At 30.6% G+C, this 18,391-nt stretch overlaps 1 protein-coding gene and 1 long non-coding RNA gene across 2 annotated transcripts in view; one reads left to right on the forward strand and one right to left on the reverse strand.

The window, feature by feature from the left end:
- LOC118072851 (furin-like protease 1) overlaps positions 1-5,918 on the reverse strand; it is a 74,317-nt gene extending 68,399 nt beyond the window's left edge. Inside the window, exons 1-2 of the mRNA XM_035092991.1 lie at positions 5,666-5,918; positions 1,391-3,309 (exon numbers count right to left, since the gene is read on the reverse strand). Of these exons, the coding sequence (XP_034948882.1) occupies positions 1,391-1,552 (162 nt within the window). The 5' untranslated portion in view covers positions 1,553-3,309; positions 5,666-5,918. The remainder of the gene's footprint in view (positions 1-1,390; positions 3,310-5,665) is intronic.
- Positions 5,919-6,075: 157 nt separating this feature from the next.
- On the forward strand, positions 6,076-7,890 carry LOC118072816 (uncharacterized). Its single transcript, XR_004691042.1, has 4 exons — positions 6,076-6,145; positions 6,362-6,540; positions 6,744-6,819; positions 7,765-7,890. It is a non-coding gene; the product is annotated as an uncharacterized lncRNA (long non-coding RNA).
- Positions 7,891-18,391: the final 10,501 nt, after the last annotated feature.

Raw genomic sequence — 18,391 nt, forward strand, 5'->3', positions numbered from 1 at the left:
TTTTTCTTCAAGACTGAACATTGACGTCACGTCGACAATCTAAAGATCAGAGAGGTTACGATGAAGATTACTCGATTGAATGGTAGATCAAAGTATACCTAATGAATACATATGTGTAAACTTAAATATAGAATAAAAGAAGAAATGAAATGGGAACTTTGACCTGAGAAACAAGAAATTATTGATTGACTGGACTTCCCATATGTTATCATCTTGTGCCAAGTGTGGAATCATCATCGAACAAATATTTAATCATCTCTCATTATTTACAATTTCAAAAATATATATTGAATAAATAAATTCCATTGAGTCAAACATTACATTGATGAATGAACATACAATTATATAAAAAAATAAAATATGATCCACGTTCCTTTCATTTATCAGTGCAAACAAGAAATAATGTCGTAAAAATTTACACGATTCTCATACAAAAGTACTATATTTTATAACTTCAATTTCCTGTTCCTCATTTTTCTATCCCTTTTTGCCATCCTCTTCCCTTGCTACTATATATTTTTTTTCATTTATTTCCAGCTTTGCTATATCTGATATTTTTTTTGTCCCCAACAAAAGTTTCCAATCGCACAATTTTATTTGTAACCCATAACTCGGTACTTTCAACATGTAGCAGAATATATACTTTTGGTATTTTCCTCATACGCTTCAAGGCAAAGAAACCGGATACAGAGTTCACAAAAATGTACCACGTGTTTTGGAGGAAAAATTGATTCTATCTTATCTGAATGATGGACAATAATTTATTGCAAAATTCATGTTAAAATGTTTAATCATTTTTTATACATTCTACTCAAAGATGATGAGATGAAATTGAAAGATTAATCCAACTTTAAACAAGAAGTACATAGAAGAAGAAATGAATGAATAAATAATTGAAAAAAAATGTAATCATTTTTATCTTTAAAACTTGTTCAGTGACTTATAATTAGTAACTGATTTAATTTTTGCAAACAAAAAACCTTCAATATCTTGTATTGATTGCAACACTATTAAAATAAGGTGTAAAGCTGTTCAACACATAAAAAGTGTAATTAAAAGATTGAATACTTTTTAATTGTAAAAATGTAATCTCCATGATTTGGAGTTGTTTGCGATAAAATCTTGCTAAGCACTTTTCTATGAAAGTCTTAAGAAAAATGATGGTATCATAAAAGCAAATTAAATTACTAAAAAAAAGTTGTTGAAATACCAAATTTAAGTACCACCTTATAAAGACAAGATAATAAAAAAAAAAACCTCAACAGTAATATGATTTTTTTTCAGCTGAACTTGGCCATTCACTCGTGAAAAAGAAAATTACAGGAATTACGTAAGGGTACAGGTTGTTATCGTTTTTAATTGTAAAAAATATTAAATAATAATGACTTACCGGAGACCGATAGCTGAATCCATGGTCGTTGGCTACCTGCTGTGCTACCTCGGGACCTCCTTCGATGTGAGCAGCCCATTGGCTAGACCAGGCTCTGGTCCGACCTTCGAGAGTGACAAGCAAGAGAAAACTCAAACTAATGATCCATTTGTAGGTACACATGATCGTTCACTTTAACTAAATATTATCACCACTTTGATTTGCACTTTGTCTAATCACAATAATAAATAAAACTAAACGAATTACTCACGGAATAAATGACTTAAAATCATGATCGAAACCCGTCGAAAGAATAAAAAAATAAAATTAGTGTCTATTGAATTTATCACACAGTTGACTTGACTGTAGAAAGCATGAAAAATCAAGCGACAACACGTGGTCACTTGGATACTTTCATGTTAAAAATTAATACTAATGTAACCCGGAGCCTGTCAACGGCTGAACTGAAACGCGGGCCGTTCGTTTAAACAGTTAAGTAGTCAGCTCGACGTGAGTCACGCGTTTCGTGTCGCCAGTGGCGACGCGTCTTCGTTGCTCTGTGTTGCTTCCCGCTCCATAGATTCCAATTGTAATTGGTAGAATCTAACCGCTCAGCAGGAGTCTCTTGGAAGGACCTTGAATTAAAATGGCCAGTTTGCAAGTATTGACTCACATGTGGATTACTGAATGAACAGAAGTGACCTTTAAGGATCTGCAAAATTGTTTCCCTTTATTTCACTTCTTCAAATACTCACTTCTAAATGCTACTCCGTAGCTTGTCCAGTATATTCGATTTCTTGTAACTTTGATACTTTTATTGGAAATGTTCAAGTGTACAAGTCCACTTGGGTCAAATTCTTTGACTTTCACAAGATATTTCGTTACTTCCGTCCGATCTTCTGCCACTTGGTGAAAGAAACTTTATTCCAGACTAGTCGCCCTTGTCTCCTTGATTGTAGTAAGTTAAAAAAGAATTTCATTCGAGAAAATGTAATCAGTAAAACCACTCTGACAATCTGCTGAGCTTGAGAGCCATTGGATGAGTTGAAATAGAGAAGAATTTGAATCAGATTTGGTTCGTCGCGTTGACCTATACGTTGAAAAGGATGAATGATAAATTTTTCTCGACGTAGTACTCTTTTTGTTTCTTAAATCTCTTCTTCTTCTTCTTCTTCTTTCCCTTTCTTTTTTTTTGTTCATCCAATTTTCCTTGTCCTTCACCCTGCCCTTTACGTTTTGCCTAGCAAAAGGACCACGTCCCCTCGGCACGAAGAGAGCGCCGATAGTTGGGGATAGAGCAGGAAAGACTGCGGATTTCCTGGGTATTCAAGCATCTAGGAAAAAGGCATTTGGCTGGGATCGGTCACGATTCCCTCGTAGAGAAACCAAACTAGAGACTTTTTTCCAATATTTCTTCCAATTCAACTGTAAGCTCCTTTTTCTGCTCACTCGTCTTTCCTGGTTTGAATGTATATCTATGAACTCAATATCATTGCAAGAGAAATGTCAGAGTCATAAAATATTTTTAAGGACGTTTTTAAATCGACTGATGGCTTAGAATAGAAAGTAGTCTCAATAACAGCCATTTGCGTCTGTCGATTTAACGGTGTTGATCTGTCAATTTGCGTCATTGATTAATATTTTTTATCCTCTCCCCCAAAACCACTACTGTATTTCGAAAACTTTATTCTCTTTCTTCATACTTTACGCTAGTTTATTGATCAATTTTCTCCAAATCTATTGTGGCTTTTTGCGTTTGATACTTTTTACTTTTCTCTAACAGTTTACTTTACACTCCTCCGTGCACATTTTCCTATTCCGTCTTCGTCTGTTGTAAAATATTTGGGGTTCTGTTCTGTTTGGGGTTTCTATCTTATACCCACGTATAGACCCGTTTGATCTCCCGCAGGCTGTTTCCCTCGTAGTACCGCTGAGCAGAGCTGAAAATGATGCCTCAAGCGTTATCATCAAGTGTTGCAGAATTTTTTTCCATGCCAACGTGACAATCTACGATTACTAGTTCTTTTCATCCTCAATTCTTATCAACTATTAACCAATTATTTCATCATCAAACCGTCTATTTAATCATTGTTTATAGAAACGAAGAAACAAATATCCAACAAAAATGGTAATGAGTTTAGGAATAATAGTGTTTACTTTTTCGTTCGAATTGTACAATACATTCAATTGAATAAGAATTGTTAAATTAATAAGGATTACTTCAAAGAAAAAAACATTACCATAAATATAATGAACATTAACAATAGACATCTTAGAATAATTAAAACCACAACAATTAATTGATTGAATCGACCTTAAATCCTATGCTAGTTTCTGCAATTATTGCACCAGGTAAAAGTCGAAGGCCTTCACGGTAAACTTGTTACCGGAAATGTCGACGAGGTCACGGGCGGACATTTAAGTTTATACTGGATGTTCTCTCATGCAACGATGCACTCTAACGTCATTAGGCATTCGATATATTATTGGTAGAGACGTTGGGAACGTTTGTTAATGAAGTTAATTTGATTATTTAGTGTATTGTTAAGTTCGATGCCAAAGAATATTAATTTTCTGATCTCCAATGATAATGATGTTTCTAAACTAGCACACTAACTATACCAATTAGAGTGTTCTGCGATTCATTATTAAAATAGTGCAGTCGATCTGATGATGCTTAAATCAATCGATAGCTTCATCAAAGTCTCAACTAAATTTCTCCTCTATCGAGTAATGTGATATTTTATAGCTAGTTTCTCTTCTGCTTCGTATCGTTCAGTTCACGTTGATTCAATGTCGTGATAGCGCGTTAGAGCAAGAAATAGGCAAAAACAAAATATAGAGATAAAGGCATAAGCAGTTTGTAAACTCAATTGTTTTGTTTTTAGTATGCTCCGATTTTTTAAATAATCCAACAAATCATTTCCGCTATCCTTTTTATAATAATTCACACTTTTCTTTCGATTTACATTAAAAAAGTGTGTTTGTAAATAATAAAGTTGTATTTAAAAGAAATTAATTGCTGGAAAATTGAATTTCTGTATCATTTCTACATGCTCTAATTTTTTTTTTAAAAAAGCAAGCCATTTCCGTGTTATTTAATTTAATAAACAAAACAAATTGGTTGTTTATTTTTTTTTCAAAGAAAAATACCTAATTATGTTAAAAAAAAAAACAATAGTTTTTGGAGTAAAAATAACGGTAATTGTTTGTATATACGTATTTAGTAGATGATAAGTTTTACGATCTCTAACTTATCGCTACATACATTGTATTATTGATAAACACAAAACAATTGACTAGGTGTGATTATTGACAGGTTATTATTGTATAAACCTATTAAGGTAATTCTACGAAATAAAACTTGAATTATATGAAAACATTGAATAGTTATAGGAGCAAAAGAAAAAAAAATAGAATGTTTACCAATAGATTTGAGTTTTAAATGCCACAAAGTAAACCACGGACAATAAATAAAGATTGCATCACGTCACGGAACCGGTCATTTGACAACAATGTATATACCTGGTACTTGTTATTATTACAGCTGTAAGTCGTGCACAAGGATGCAGAAAATAAATGTAATGCACATAGAGACTTTGATTGTCAAACGAATGACAATAGATGAACACAGGATGTCAACAAAAATATATAAGGAGTGTGCTAAGAAGACGCGTGGGCATGGCAAATCATTCTCGTGCTGAGCCGGCGCGATTGTGTACACGTGGCCCCTTTAAACAAGAGTTGTATAAAAAATTTTCTCATTTTTATCAGCAACTTCTAAGAAAAATATTTCATACATCGATTTAATCAACGTGCGAATAAAAAAATGCATACTGTCGTTTGTTCATAGCATGCTACAGTTTTATTTGTGTAAATCTATCGAGAAAAAACAAAATATTTTATCTGAGAGAAAATAGGAAATTTTTTCATAAAAATATGTGTATTTTATAAATGAAAATTAAAATAAAAATAACGGAGCAAAATATGTAAAATATTGTACGTTGAACTTATATGCTTGTACATAAGATACATTGGCCTAACGGTATTAAGATGTACTGTAAACAGCAAGGTAATGCCAAGTAGATCACAAAGAAACTTAAAAGACAAAAATAAACACCAAGAATCAATCGTAAAGTAGTCCTTGAACGAAAGAGTAAATATTCGGAAGTAAAAACTGATTCGCTAAGGTTGCAGAATAAATAGTTGTTCAATACATTACACAATCTAACATTCGCAGACTATCACGTGACATGTAATTACTTAAATAGTTAAAAAAACACTAAAAATAGTTACAATTAATTATCAGCGTCACGAGGTGTTGGAGAGCATGTCGATGAATTAGGTTAGAAACCGCGTGGCTATTTTTATTTCTTACTGTAACTCGATTATCACACGAACGTTTTGACGTAAGTTTAATGAGAAATAAACATAATGGCGCAATGGTGAGATTGTACTTGAATAAATGATGACAGACACGCGTAATAACGAAGACACTATCACGAATCAACACGAAGTGACCCTCAAAACGGTCCAGGAATGACTGACGGGCTAGACCACCCTATCAGAAGTTCATCTCCCTTTCCTCGCGACGGCGCCGCTGCCGATACTTTCCCCACTCTGCCGCCAGTGGAATCCTCTCACCGTGCGCCCTCTGGTCGACAAGATTCACTACCTCAGTCGTTCTTTCGTCGTCAGGCGAATGTTCTCTACTCGCATTCGCAACCGGATGAGAAGATGGAGAGGGGAATGCGAGAGAAAGGTTGAGGGATTCCGGTACTATATGAATTTTCTCTCTTTCTATCTCACAGCCAACTTGCTCAATAATCTTTTTCTCTTTATCTCCTCACTTGTTCGTTCGTTTCTTCTTTCTTCTTTCCCTTGCACCACAATATTCGTCCATTTCACCATACTTATACTCTACCACTAAAGCGACCAGAGACGCTTCACACTGGTTTGCTCTTTTTATTCTTTTTCTGTTGTTCTTTCAAGGTGTATAGTTACCATGAAAAAGCACGAGCAAAGAGTCGACGAAAACGGTGCTACAAAACCGAATACTAAATGTCTACTGTTCTCTCTCATTCTCAACGGATTTTTGGATGCCAGACGTTTGCTCTGTACACCCGCATACCTGTCTACTTGGTCGTGTTTGAAACAGAATATAGATGAAGGTATGCTGCCTACGTAACCTAAAGGTACATATCGGCATTACATGCCATAGACTCTAGACATTTAGGCTTGATATCGATCGTAAATGACTTCATTATTTGCAGTTGTTGATGTATCTACTTTACTGATTGATTAAATACTATAAAGAGGTTAGAAAATTATATTAAAATGAGAAAAATTGATATGTTTTTTTATTGTCTTTCAGGTTTTCAACGAGAAAAGACAGATTGTAAAACGATAAAAGTTATTTGAAAGACAGAATAGCAATCACTGGATTTTCGGTATGAATGAAATATTTGTTTTATTAAGAAAATATTATTTTATTTCTAAATTACTTTCTACCTTTTCAAGAAAGAATTAAAAATCAGTTTAATTTTGCATTTAAAATTCTATAGATTCAATTTTATTGAAGTTCAACTTAATCGGTTTTTTATTTATGAATTGTTGACAATTAAAAGCACTTATATGTAGCAAATATCAATTTCTGGATTTCACATACAATATAATACATATCATATTTACAATTTATCTGTCATAGCAGTTTATATCGAACTTCTGTTCGATAAACGAAATGAATGATTCAAACCAGACATGACATAATTAATAAAAACGGAAATTGGAAAAGTTTCTTTAGAAAATCAATATAATTACCTTCAACATTGAAACCGATGCATATTGTTCATCTTACACAAAACCTTTTATAAAGAGTAGTCAGATCCATCTTGCTCATTAAGTATTGAAGATATTTTGATGATCTTATTCATCAGGTACGATAAAAAATTAATGCCAGTAATTAATTGATGCCGGATTTTATAAATTAAAAAAATAAACAAATATTATTAACAAAAACGAAAAAAATCTTGTATAAGTAATATTAGCTAAGCCATGATTTGCAAATATTTTTTACATAAGCATAGACAAAAACGGTATGGCAACGATAAGAAGACGTCTCTTGAGCCAGAGGTTTATCGATTATCTGCCTGAGCTTAGTATTTTTTTTGTACTTTATCGATACTCACAGAGTGCGTAATATCGTTGAAATTGAACTGAGTAGTTGCATTGATAACAATATTTCTTGAAAAATAAGGACAATTTACTAGTTGTCGATATGAAAAAATATACAAGAATATTCAGATACAATATGATCAATTGATCCTTTTTATCTATGTGAAATTAATCATTGAACATCCAATTGACATTCATATTTATTTCTATTTCTCTGACAGTTAGATGGTTCATGTACTCTAACGATTTCAATCTCAAAATTATGGGCAGCTATTCTACACTTTCAACTAATAAATTCAAGATTTTTATTTTTATTGTGAGAAAAAATGATGGAATATTCATCAAAGGACACTTCATCACAGATATTCTATAAAAAATATTATATATACCTGAAAAAATGAATAAAAATTGTTTTTATTCTTCATTGTATGTATTTTAAGAAGATTTGTTGGAACCATTTTCAATTTGACATTTAATAATTAAATACTTTGCATATTGAAACTTTGCCGAAAGCAATTTTAAAGTAAACAACAATACTGGACATTGTTTATATTGCTACTAAACGAAAAGCAAACTACAAACAGCTTGACTATTACATTTCAAACTCATTAAGGTGTTATCTAACCACTAGATCGGAGCACCACAAACAAGACTTATATCAAACTTTTGCTTTCAATATCCGTATAAAGTACGATAACTATTTACAAAGCTTGTAAATGATGTTAAAATTCTTTATGTGAAAAGAGAGAATTGAATTTTAAGATTTTTTGTAAGAGGAAATATCATTAATGTAGTAATTCTCTAAATTTTCCATGCATTGAACTTTGAAAGGTCATGTTACAAGTAAAGACAGAGTTTGTTAGATGTGAAATGAAATTCTCAGTTCTCGCCAATTTGCAATAGTCTACCTCTCAAGACTTATACATAAAATATACATACCTATGTATCTTCCATTTGCTGACTCAAGTCAAATCCTGGATTAGTCGACCTACACACTAAGAGGAGCATCCTCGATGTTCCTGTTGAGAAGTCTTCGTCAACTTGACATATATTCATAAATCAGCTTTATAAGCATACATAGAAATCTTAAATATTCTAGTTACTACTGTATATATCTTCTGAAAACAAGCTGCATATTTTAGTGAAGTCTTTATACAAACATTTATTATTAAGAAAGTAAAAAAATTATTCTTGATAAATATGAAATGGACTGACAACTCAATTATCATTGTTTTTAAAAGTATGGCAATAAATGTAATTTAGTAAGGTTAAATTAATGATAAAGTTTCGTGAAAAGAAATATTAGCTCGGATCAAATTACAACTCTTTCTTCAGATTTTTATGGTAAATATAATTCCTTAATTTTATTCAAGATTTCATTCATAGTAGCTAACTTTAATTTTATTATTAAACTTTATAACTAAACTTTGATTTTATTATTTAATTTTAACTTAAACTTTAATTTTAATCATGATTGTTTAAATTGAACAAATTACAAACAGTGCAAAGTTTCAAAGTCCTTTAGGGATGGTAAATATTTTAAGACCATCTCTCAATCTTCAATGTAATTTTAAATGCTTCTTGAGTTGAGTTGCCTTGACTTATTGGTCAAGGTCTACCTACACTTTAAATTCTAAATTTTAGAGAAACTAGTTTAAGGCTGCATCAGTTCTTTGACTGTATTACTTTTAAAATTATCCTATATGGATAATATTGATTAAATTTACATAATCTCAGCGTGGTATAAAATATTAAAGATTCTATTTATAAAATAAATTTAAATAGAAATTAAAAATTTATTTTATATCGGAATTATATTTTTTATTTTATTAGATTAAGATAATATAATTTCATTATTCAATTAAAACAAATAAACTATTATTTAATTGAAAAAAATTGGATTAAAAAGCTTAATACTTATTAGTTATTTATAAAGTATTCATTTAACTATCATATAAAAAGCGCTGAATGATAATTATTTAAATAAAGTTCGAATATCATAATTACTAGAATTATGCTTTTAATTAGTCTTACTTTTTCGTAGCATTTACGTTCATAAAAGTATTTGTAATAACTTTTAATTAAAAAACTTTAATCGAATTTCATTATTATTTATACCTTTTGTTGTTTTTGTATAAGATATTAATTAATTATTGCTTTATATTTGCAGAGTTCAATTAATATGTCATCAAAAGGATAAAAACGATCAGTTATTCTTCCATATATGATGTGATGATTATCTCGAAGTGATTCACAATGCAATGCCGCATCAGAATCCAATTGAAAACTTCCAGGTTGGGAAGCAAAGCTGCACCGCAAATGCTTACTTGGAATGTGTAAATTGACGAAGTGTGAGGTCATTCATTGCTGGAATTTAGATCTCGACATTCACGTCGAATGAAGGGAAATATTCATCGGAAATCATCTCCCGATCTCCTCTCACCATTTATCAACTCTGGAGATAGAATCATCTAACCAATGGCATGACATTAACGAACATGGTTCTGTGTTGTGGTTATAACGTCAACTGGTTCACTGACAAATACAGGAGCTTTTGGGCTGTGATCAATATCTTTCTGATTACCCAACAATAATTAGGTTATTCTTAACTTCAATTGTGGTAAATATGAAACTGTATTGATGCATGCAATATAGTTAAAAATTAGTGGTTTATTCTTTACATCAATCATAGAAAGAATTAATAATGAAGTTGTAGAAAAAGAAAATTTGCAATTTTCTAGTTCGGAATTACTATATGAGAATTTCAGATTTCCTTGGGGAATAAGGAAATTTTTCTGATTAGTTTTTTATAACAATGGTATTATAATTTACATTTTCTAAATTTAAATAATATATTCGACTTTTTGTCATTATAAAAATTTTTCTGACTAAAGATAATGAACATGTTTCTATCCTTCTTTTTCAGGGGCCATCTAGATGAAGTGATCAACTCATTTTCAATCATTGAATTGGATGATAATACAAAAAAAATCGATTTTACTGATTCACTACTTCTAAAGAACAGTTAATCTACAGCGTACCAGATTTTTTTCACAAAAGTAATTTAATTAACGAAAAAAGGTCTTACTTTGTGAGTTAAAGTAATTATTATTAAATCAGTGCAGAAAATTCAATCGATAATCGTCGTTTTTATCAGTATCACGGAAAATGTATAATACAATTTGTGATGATTGAATTGTATTTTAAATTACAGTAGCTCATCATATATAGCTTGAAGCAATTTTTGATTGAGAAAATTCTACTAGCAATGATATCATATTTTTTGGTTTTATGAGATAGTCGTCTATTGCAAGTGTCACAAAGTTATTGTTTTCTCTCTTACCTTCACACAAACTCATATTTATAACCAAGGTAAAAAGTTCGTCTCTCCCATTCATTCTGAAAAACTGCAAAAAGGACATCCTGACGATGCCAAATAATCCTAAACTAAACTCTTTCGTACTACAACTAACGAGATGAGAAAGGTAAAATACGGAAAGTTTTCGTTTCGTTCGTGCAAATCGTAGAGCAAGATAGGATTCAAGTGTGTAAGGGAGATCAAAAATGGTGCGGAAAAGAAGGACAAATATATATGTAGAAAAAGAGAGCTTCCAGATCTGACTGGACTTGGTGAAGTGCCAAATGTCTATGTATACGGCGAGAGATGGTTCAAAGTATTTACCGTCTCCGTATTTCGCTTTGAGACTCCCTCATCTCCAATAAAGAAAGAAGATGAAAAACAGCATGACTCTAAATGCCATGACTATTCGTTTTTTTTTTTAGAAAACCAAAAAAGTTCGAAAAAACATGAAAAAAAGAAAAAATAAATTGTTAGCGTAAAAAAGACGCTTTAATTAACTATATAATGCTCTGATATAAATCAACTGTTGGAAATAAGAAAAATAAAAGAAGCTGAAAGATCGAGCTATAATAGCCTTTAGACGAGAAAAATTCAATTATAATTACACAACTTTTCATTTCTTAAGAAAAAAAGAAAAAATGAAGAAGTATTGTACATCCTCCCACTTATGTTTTTTTCTTGTCAAATTTATTTAAACTCTTTCTCACTTTGTAGGAATTTTTACCAAATTTAATAATTTAATGTTTATTCACCAATTTTTTAATTACTCAACAATTAATACGTAAAAATATTTATTAATCTATAATTATAATATTAGTACACTTAAGTTGAGCACAAAAAATTTCATTCGCAGTTTTACTATGAACTTTTTTTTTTAAAAAAATTTTTCAGCTCCAAAAACATCAAAAAATTTCCAACTTTTTTACTTATGACGGAAAACTATTAACATTTCAACCAGTTGACAGTTTAAACAAATCTCAACTCCAAAGTCGTATTTAATTTTTCAAACTGATTAACTGAGCAAAAAAATTCGCTAAAAAAATCTTGTACATTTTTTCATACTTCTAACTAACTTTTGAGTAATATTGTATTTTTTATCACACTCATGTTTTATATTAAAGTTTATGTCATATTCCACTTTTCTTTGTCTATAAAAATATTTGGTTTTGTTTAAATTTTTTTTTTAAGATCAAACATTCATAAAGTAATTACAAATACTACGAGCAATTATAGAATGTAAATGAATGTAGAAAACGATGATAACTCAAGTAAAAAAGGACTTTTATGAGGAAATATAAGTAGTATTTTTCTGGATATATTTTCATCTACGATATTTCATTCTTCCCTTCTTTTTGACGATATTTGCTGAAAGTACTCTCTGTACGCATAGGCTGAAATGACAATGTGTATTACACAAAAAGAAAATAGTATGAATGTAGTCGATGGTAGTTTAAAGGAAAACTGCGCACATGAGCTTGAGTTATTCAATATATAATACGATGAAACTAGACGTATGGCATCGAAGTAGAGTAGGCGAGAGAGTATACGCGTCCTGCGACGACTCCCACGAGACTCATATATCGTATCATTTTGTTCCCGGAGGCATTTGTTGCCGAGTGGTGTAGATATTATAACTCCAGAACAAAATGTTGCAAGAGACAGCATTGCGATCCAGCATCCTCATACTGACACTCTAGAGTAGACCATATATACAACAAAATAACGTCCTCCGAGTTTACTTCTTCTTGTCATACTCTGCCAAAGGTTAGAATTTGATTAGCGTAAATTCAGTATTTGAATTTAAAATTTGTTACAATTCTTCCAAGAGTTAAAAAGAAACATTGATACTTGTGATACTTTTGGCTTCTTACCCAACTTCTGAAAAAGATCAATATTCTTTGTGGACATCCATTATATTATTTATGATCGTAAAGTTATACATGTCCCAACAAATAATAAGATCCTTAGAATCACTATACATACATACAAGGTGTTAGTTTTTGTATTTTTTCCTTTAGACTTTTTGTTCTTACAAGCTGTCAACAAAGATGATATGAATTTCTTTCAGTTATTTATACATACTTAGTTGTTACCAACTCTTTTGACCCTACTTTATTTGGCCTTTCAACTTTTTTTTCATCTCTATGTGAGCGAGTGCTGCTTTTGACATATGCGTATGTATTTTTCCATGAGCCACTAAGCTGAATTTTATCTAAAATAAAATGTCAATTTGGACTAAATTTTATAGAACTTCCACGGAAGATTAAAAGCCTTTTGATTACATTATTTCAAAAACTAAAATTTTTTTTCTTTTTTTTGCAGCCTTTCGTTCACAAGAAAGTACATCACTGGATAACAATGAAAACCTACGTAGAAAAGGATAAAGTGTTCTATTCCTAAAAATGCAATATTTGACAGGGCAGAGGAAAGGATCATTGAGAATACGGGAAAAAAGGTTCTCAAGAATTTGGTGGTTATTACTCTTGGGCGTATTTTCTACAGGGTGACTGAGCAATTTCGGTAATGGCACACTACAAAATTCTGCACGCAGAGCACAAAAGCTCTAGTGGATATTTCTGAGCCGACCTTTGCTTCATTTCATCCACTATTCTCTCTTCCTTTGCTGTTTCTCTATCTCTCCTTTTCGTTCCATATTTCACTAAATCCCTCAGAATCAATGGAGTCTACAGGACTTGATCACAAATGAAATAGAGAGCTGGCTTCATTAACATGAGTTTTTAATATTGACTTGGCACAAACGAAACGAATAATTTATTCAATAAATATCATGCCGGTAACTATAAAAAGTCTCTAAAATAGGATTACTTTCGAGCTATTTATTGGCTTATACATGATATTGTCAGGGATTATGGATTAAGGCTTAATACGCAGAGACTCTGCATTGTATCATAATCGCTGAGCGATCGATGAAAGATCAATTCATTGACGCTGCTGATATATGTAAGCTTATGATAAAAGGGAAAATGTTTGTAAAGCGTCAGTTTATCGTAGATGACAGGGTCAAATTCAGCGGTGTGATAATCTGTACACCAAACCTACGTCCTCGTCTCCCCCATGCCTTCATTCAATCCATTGCTTGCAAGTATTAAGGGACAGGGATTGGAGTATATGCAAATGCAAGGCATGAAGCGCCACTGAAGCGAGGGTCGTGTGCTTATTGAATACCCCATTGACCTCGAAATCTCTGAACAGGGGAAACTGCCGATCGAGAGAGCTAATTGCATTGGCCATTATCTTCGCAAGTGCCACCATAAGTTGTTGGTACAACCCCACTTGTACTAACTATTACCATCATTATTATAATTATTTATTATTATTATTTTATAAAAACCAATCGCCACTTAATAGTATTTCATTGATGTTGGTTAATAACACTAGCTCTCATATTACCATATCATTACCATTTACGGTAGACATATATTCAATTAATTCTCATCAAGAATGATATTGTAGATTGTAAAGCCTTAATGAAATCAACAAAAAAAATAAACACACTATTTTTTGAAATAATAACTATGGAATAAACTTTCTTTTTTAAATAAAATCACTCGGTCATTCTTGTGACAATGTTGAATTTATTCTAATGCTAATACTCCACAGTGAAACTGAGCTTGAATTCTGGTTATTTCTGAATTTTTCAACCTCTGGTTCCCCCATGTTTAAACACTACGAGAATAATCAACAGAAGATTATTCTATAATTTAGAGCCAACTGTAAATATCTTTAGATTACATAAAAAATGACTATTTACTCTTCCAAATTCACTGCTGAAATATGTCAATTCTATGTTAAAATACAAGAATGAATTTCCATAAAATAAATAATTTTCTTTCAGTTTCAGGTTTTAAGAAGTTTAGTGTATACTATAGGATGATTTTTGATGAATAATCTCTTTATTCATAATTCTCTTTAAGCTTTTAAAAGCCGAATATAATAAGCAGTCAATTAGGTCTAATTACAAAATAAACATTAGTTGAAATATTTCGTAATGATGTTCGAGAATTAATTCAGTCATGCATATTCATGTCTGCTTCTTTATTGTCAAATCAATAATTGGAAATCTCTTCATCTATTCATTATTTTCAATTGGTAATATATTTATTAATAGTTGTGAAACTTACTAATGTGCATTGTACATTGCTATTATAATGAACAATGTACCCAAAGAGACTATGATACTCCAGTTGATTCTTTATTTAATAAAAAATGAATTGATTAAATATACATTGGAGAGAAAAAATGTTGACTGAAATTTAATCACAAAGGAATATTTCCATTTATGAAGATAAATCTGGAAGTTTCACGAACTGACAACAATTTAGGAATATTTATGACGGCTAGGTGCAAGCATCAAAAATCAAATTTATTCATACGATATTTTTTCCTGCAACATTTCTATCAATTCCCTATAGCACTCATAAATTGATGAGACTGTGTTACAATCAAATGGTATGAAAGTTATGTTATACCAATCCCGACATTTATGATGAACTAGTAGCAACATAAATCATTTTTTTAAATAAATATCACACAAACATGTTCAGATGAACTCAATTAAAGCACGTTATAAAAGAGTTTAATTGAATGTAAAATAGTCATATTGAAACCTTATGAAGTCATAATAATACACATATATCTGTTCTTATGGATTTAACAATCCTGAAGTGAACGTAATTGTATGGAATCTCAAGTTTTGTAATTACCTTAAAGCAAATTACTGTAATAGATGAGCAGACTGATTGAATCGTCAATCGACTTCGACATTAAATGGTTGAGTTCAGTAGTCTAAACTCCAAAGACATTTACCAATGTTAAATTAGTACCACAGTTAAATGAGGATTGTAATTGATCACTGGCTTGATTGTCTCCTTCTAATCGTTATAAATAATTAGAAAATTATTTTTGAAAGAACGGAAACCAATAAAATGAAACTATTTAATTCGCAAAATTTTCATTAATTACTATTGTTTGAAATTAATTAAACTACTAAAGGTTCTTCGTATTAAATGAACTTTCAAACTGGTACTTAGCTAGATCTATCTATGTAGAATCATTAAGTATAATGAGCTAATTGTTTTCACAGTAGCAGAATATACAGTTAATAACTTCTAAACCATTTAAAAGTAATTAAAGCAAATATTCAATTTGAATTAAACCACACTGCATGAAGGAAGTGTGTTCTCAATTATTTTATTGAGCTATTTGAATAATTAATAGTCAGTATAATTTTTGACACTGGTATAATAAAACAACATGAAAATTTATGATCCATTCAATGTTAAAAATAACAACGAATGGAAAGCATTTTTCAATCAACCATTATCGTGTCATTCCACCCAATAGGTTTATTGATAAAGAACGATGTATTCTCCTTACACTACCTGAAATGTTTTCTCTCAATAAAGTTATATTATGTATCATTTACTACTGGAAGTGTCAGTGAATAAAATGTTAAAAATACATATTAAGGAAACGTAAAAACGGTGATGGAAAATATCATTATTTAATTTAACAATGTAATAAAAAATGTTCCAAACAAAAAAATGAACAAAAGTTTAATTTCAAGGAAGTCATATGGATAAAAGCTGTAATAAAATGTGATAACTCGTTAAAAATGAATTAATTAATTACGCAATTTTTATTAAGACTATTTGACAGTAAAAAATGGCTTAGTCATAAATAATCCATTAGAAATGCAAGTGACTTTATGATGATAATTAATCCCATGTCGTTAACATGCGGTATATACGATGGCAAACACCCGTTGTATTGAAATTACCATACGTCCCCATGTCTGTTCTGTTATTAAGGCTAGTTCTGTCACTGATATCAAGAGGAATTCATGTAATATCTTGATATTTCGGCCATAAGCTTATTTGAAACAAGAACCTGCACACCGTTGTAATTATGACATTGAGTGATTAATCAATCAACAATCTAGATGAATGACATAATGTAGCCGACATGTGAAGTAGTACTTCCAAATCTTGAAATAACCACTCTCTTTTTACTACTAATAATGACTCCGAAAGGAACTTTAAATGAAAATCCATGAGTGAAATGCATTGAATCAATATAGGTAAGATAATAGATAATCGATAAAGCTTTATCTATACTCTATCTGAGAAACATTAAACAGAGTAATGTAAATGTTGAATTAATTATAACACATAGTGAGAAAATAGCTGTAGAAAATTTTACAGACTTCATCCATTTTCAGTGAGTAATTGAAAGAAGTTTTCGGTAGAAATTGAGTAAGAAACGCCTCAGGAACATTGTTCTGTAATACAAACATCGAATGCAGGTGACTTGATTTGAGATTGGATTATGTTATCAGCGATATCGAGTCTGTGGAAATTCAATTAAAGTGACGAATGAACGGATAGTAAATCGATTTCTGTAATAGAGAATAGACACTTAAGAAAGTAATGTATAAAACTTTACAGAAATTTATTATAATAGTCAATTTAATAATTGCTTTTAAAAAGTCTTTAATCCTTACCACGCAAATTATATTAAATTGATCAACAAATATTTCAGAAAATTATCTTACTGATAAAATAAAACTTAATGTACGATTTTACTTTCACATGTGAATAAAAAAAAAGACTAATCCTTAATCACTTTTAGTGAAATCAGTAACTCGTGACTTGAATTCAGGAAACTTTGGAATTATTTCAACAATTCAGTGATTGTATTGCTCTAGTAATATATTACACTCATATACATGTATGCCTTAAAGATAAATATACTTGTATAATAGAATTCTTCAATGGTGATACTACAACAATTGTTAGATGGAACGATATTTCACCTTAGAGCTTTGCAAGTTTTATTGAGTTTAGTTTTGTTAGCAATACGTTATAGCGTCATGGTATGCACAGAAATAAGTTTCGCCAGGTACTATATACACTTCGACTTGAGTCCTGGGCATACGAAGCGTTTCAACATTCATGCATATACAACAGGGGATTTTCAGATAAAATCGGATTTGACGTTTAGAGAATCTATTCACTGAAAAAAATATTTTGCAGCCGTAATGAATCAAAAAACTGTTTTTACAACAGTGACAAGTTTATGAAAGTGAAGTAGCATTTCTTATTTATAAATAAATAATAATTATTAATTGTTAAAAATTTTGTTGAGAAAATTATCAAACATGTAATATAAATGCACATTTTTGTTCAACGAAAATGATAAAAAATTTGAAAGAACCCCGTTTTCAATTTTCCAAATTCAAAAAGAGATTTAAGTAGAACTTTGTAAACACAATAAATATATAAACGTTAACTCAAATTTTTATTCTTCATCCATATTAGAGCAGATGATATTTATTAAATGATTCTGTATGAATTTTGTCTCTATATTTAATTTGAGAAGTTGTAAATACATCTCTGTGAGTATGTATTTATTGATTGAGTTTATTAACCAGAAATTGGTAGATTAGAAACGATGGTCAAACATTT

This window comes from Chelonus insularis, unplaced genomic scaffold (assembly GCF_013357705.1).
Source record: "Chelonus insularis isolate UGA/USDA-ARS -01 unplaced genomic scaffold, ASM1335770v1 contig_94_pilon, whole genome shotgun sequence".
NCBI classification, from domain to species: domain Eukaryota; kingdom Metazoa; phylum Arthropoda; class Insecta; order Hymenoptera; family Braconidae; genus Chelonus; species Chelonus insularis.